The sequence below is a fragment of the Myotis brandtii genome, unplaced genomic scaffold (genome assembly GCF_000412655.1).
Source record: "Myotis brandtii unplaced genomic scaffold, ASM41265v1 scaffold62, whole genome shotgun sequence".
Lineage (NCBI taxonomy): Eukaryota > Metazoa > Chordata > Mammalia > Chiroptera > Vespertilionidae > Myotis > Myotis brandtii.
The window spans coordinates 2,563,209-2,566,348 of record NW_005370366.1 but is presented as its reverse complement, the minus strand read 5'-3'; the positions used below and the strand labels follow the sequence as shown (position 1 = coordinate 2,566,348).

At 38.3% G+C, this 3,140-nt stretch overlaps 1 protein-coding gene across 1 annotated transcript in view; it reads right to left on the bottom strand.

Moving 5' to 3' along the window:
• The window catches only part of RNF17 (ring finger protein 17), a 164,553-nt gene that overhangs the window by 37,175 nt on the left and 124,238 nt on the right, over positions 1 to 3,140 (bottom strand). Inside the window, exons 25-26 of the mRNA XM_014528174.1 lie at positions 2,885 to 3,000; positions 544 to 833 (exon numbers count right to left, since the gene is read on the bottom strand). Coding sequence (XP_014383660.1) covers positions 544 to 833; positions 2,885 to 3,000 — 406 coding nt within the window. The remainder of the gene's footprint in view (positions 1 to 543; positions 834 to 2,884; positions 3,001 to 3,140) is intronic.

Sequence of the window (3,140 nt, the reverse complement as noted above, 5' to 3'; positions counted from 1 at the left end):
ATCTATCAACAAGTGAATCTAAAAATCAAGTGAATAAAAAATCTGATGAACAGAATAAACTGGTGAATAGAATAGAAACAGGGGCATAGAAAGGGAGTGGACTGACAATTCTTGGGGGGAAAGGGGTGTGGGAGGTGCGTGAAAAGATTGGACAAAAATCATACACCTATGGATGAGGAGGGGGGCGGTAAGGGCAGGGGCGGGATGGGAACCAGGTGGAGGGGAGCGACGGGGGGAAAAAGAGGAACAACTGTAATAATCTGAACAATAAATATTTATTTTAAAAAAAAGATGTGTGGAACCTGGAACCATCCCCATGTTTATCTTAAGCTTAATGTCTATTCCCAATGTCTCGATAAATGGTTGTTATGTGCTAGGCATTGTGAAAAACACTTTGCATTCATTATTTCATTTAACCCTCACAAAACCCCAATGAAAATGAGGTTGGAAGAGGTTAAATATTGTCCAAAGTATTTAAATCCATGTCTATCTTACTAGCTAGGACTTATACTGATGAATCCTACATAACATAAAAGATCTTACCTGACAACTTAGGCACCACAAATACTGTTCCATCATCACCAATGCAACTGACTACTGCCTCAAATACTTTCATGTTGGGAATAACTGGTGGTTTATAGCATCCAGGGGTTCTTGCTTCTAGAACGTTCTCCTTAAATGCAGACACCCTGTGTTCATTGATAATATCAGCAGCTTTTTTGTCAGGGTCAAAGTTAATTTTAATACACTTAGTAACCACTGAATCTTCTTGTTTCAGGGGGATTTCCAGAGACTTCTCAGATAATGAATGGCTGTTATCTAATTTATTAATTCTGTAACATTCAAAAAAGAATACATCTAAACATGAGCAATAAAAAGTTCTGGAGAAAATAATATAAACAGAACCCTTCTAATGTAATATTTGCTGTAGTCTAGTCTAATTTATTACATGAAAAGGGACATAATTTAAGTTATAATGAAAATTACTTTAAATTATGAATAAGCATAATAAAAAAGGATTGATTTCACTTAAATGCTTTATAATCTCATATTACATGCTATTCTCTCTTAAAATCTCATTGGTACATCTTAAGTATAAGTCAACTAGATGTCAATGGGAAATACAATCACGTTGATTCTAATTTAGTTCAATATACACCTGGCAAGTTATCAACATTCATAAAATAACACAAAGATAATATGAGTCTCTTAAAAATATAGTACTATTCAGATTAAATGTTAATGGTAATATGCTATATACACTCCATTTTTAAATTTCCTGTTATTCCTTTACAATTATAAAAAAAAGTATGCCTACAAAAAAGAATCCTAGGAGATATTAGCATTGCTTATTTTAGCAGAATTATAGCAGATTTTTGTTTCATCTATTTTCCTGTATTTTTTTTAAAAGGAAATAAGCATTGATAAAGTTACATAATTTCACACCTTCCACAGCTCTCTTTCAGTCCTCAGCCTTGAGACAGCTGGTAGTTTCAGTTCCATAAAAGCAGATGCTATCTATTAGTGCTATTAACTTGCCCAGCATTGTTCACTTTAACATTTCTTTATCAGGAATTGCTTTAGTCTAAAGTCAGTGAACCAAAAGAGACACACGTGGGACTAAAGATGCAGAGGCAGCCGCAGGCCACTGTCCAGCATTAGGTTAGCATCTAGCAGGCATGGCTAACCACCTTATGACCCATTCCATTTCTGATTTTTCATTCTCCTTCCATTTCATCAGGACTGGGGTCCAAATAAGAGAACATGTAATAATCTATATAATAAAAACCCAGTGGTTGTAATGCCATAACAACCAAAGACTGGTAACCAGGAGATGCACTGATGGGTCCCGCGGCGCCAGCGGGACTTGATGCTGGGTCCCGTGGTGCACTGGGTCTGGGTCTCACGCGATTTCATGCGCTGGGTCTCTAGTGTAGTATTAAAAAAAAGAGATTTGGCCATGCATAGTACAAAGTGGCTACTTGGAACATCTATAATAATAAAACCGTAATATGCTAATTAGACTGGACAGCTGAACAACCTTTTGGACGTCATTCTGGATGTCCTTCCAGACGAAGCTGCCACAGCAGGGGCTGAGACAGAGGTGGTTAGGGGCAATCAGGTAGGCAGGCAAGTGGTTAGGGGCAATCAGGGAAGCAGGTGAGTGGTTAGGGGCAATCAGGCCTAAACTGGCAGTCGGACATTCCCCGAGGGGTCCTGGATTGAGAGAGGGGGCAGGCTGGGCTAAGGGACACCCCACCCCCCGTGCATGAATTTCATGCACCGGGCCTCTAGTATGTCAATAATTTCCATAGACCTCTACATCTAGAAGGAGAGAGAGTAAAGGAAGCTAGGGCTATTGCAATATCATGTTCATTCTCCCCATGGACCAAAAGTACTTAAACCGCGAAAGATGTACCTGAAAAGATCTTTAAATGTAAATATTGTTCAATTACATTTTTTGTTACCCATTTCTGTTTCACAAAAACACATTTTTGGTGTATACCAGAATTGTCAACATAAAGCTTAAACATTTCTGTCTAAGCAAATGAAGCCAAAGGGTACAGATCTGGTACCCACTATACCATCCCCTCATCTCCTTTCCTTTGGGTTGGAGTGTAAATGCCAAAGCAAGGGGAGGGGAAAAGTAGAGAAGCAAACATGTTAGTTTAAAGAGGGGTTTAAACATGCAAGAGCTGATGGGATTGAATAAAGGAACTGGCAATCATGAAGGAATCTGTTTCTGAGCTGGCTCCTGGGGTTTAGTTTATCATTTTAAAGAGCAAACGAGATGCAATTTAGGTTTGAAAGCACACAGACAGGAAAGCATACAGGTAAATAAGAAGCCTTCATTACAAACTGATGAAAAAAAGAAAGTCCATACCTCCTTTCTCTCAAGGCCAAGCCCTTTTTAATCAAATATTTAGAGACATCAACACGCTCTCCTTTTTCATTTCTGCAAAAAATTTTCACAGGTAATGGCCATGTCGTGTTGTTTTCCTAGTGTTTTAAGAGCAGAGTAAGTATGAGACACAAAAATGACATCTTCTACACAATATACTTTTTGTTGTTGTTGTTAATCCTCTCCTAAGGATATGTTTCTACATTTAGGGAAGCCCTCTAAGCAGAAAGAGTGGGAG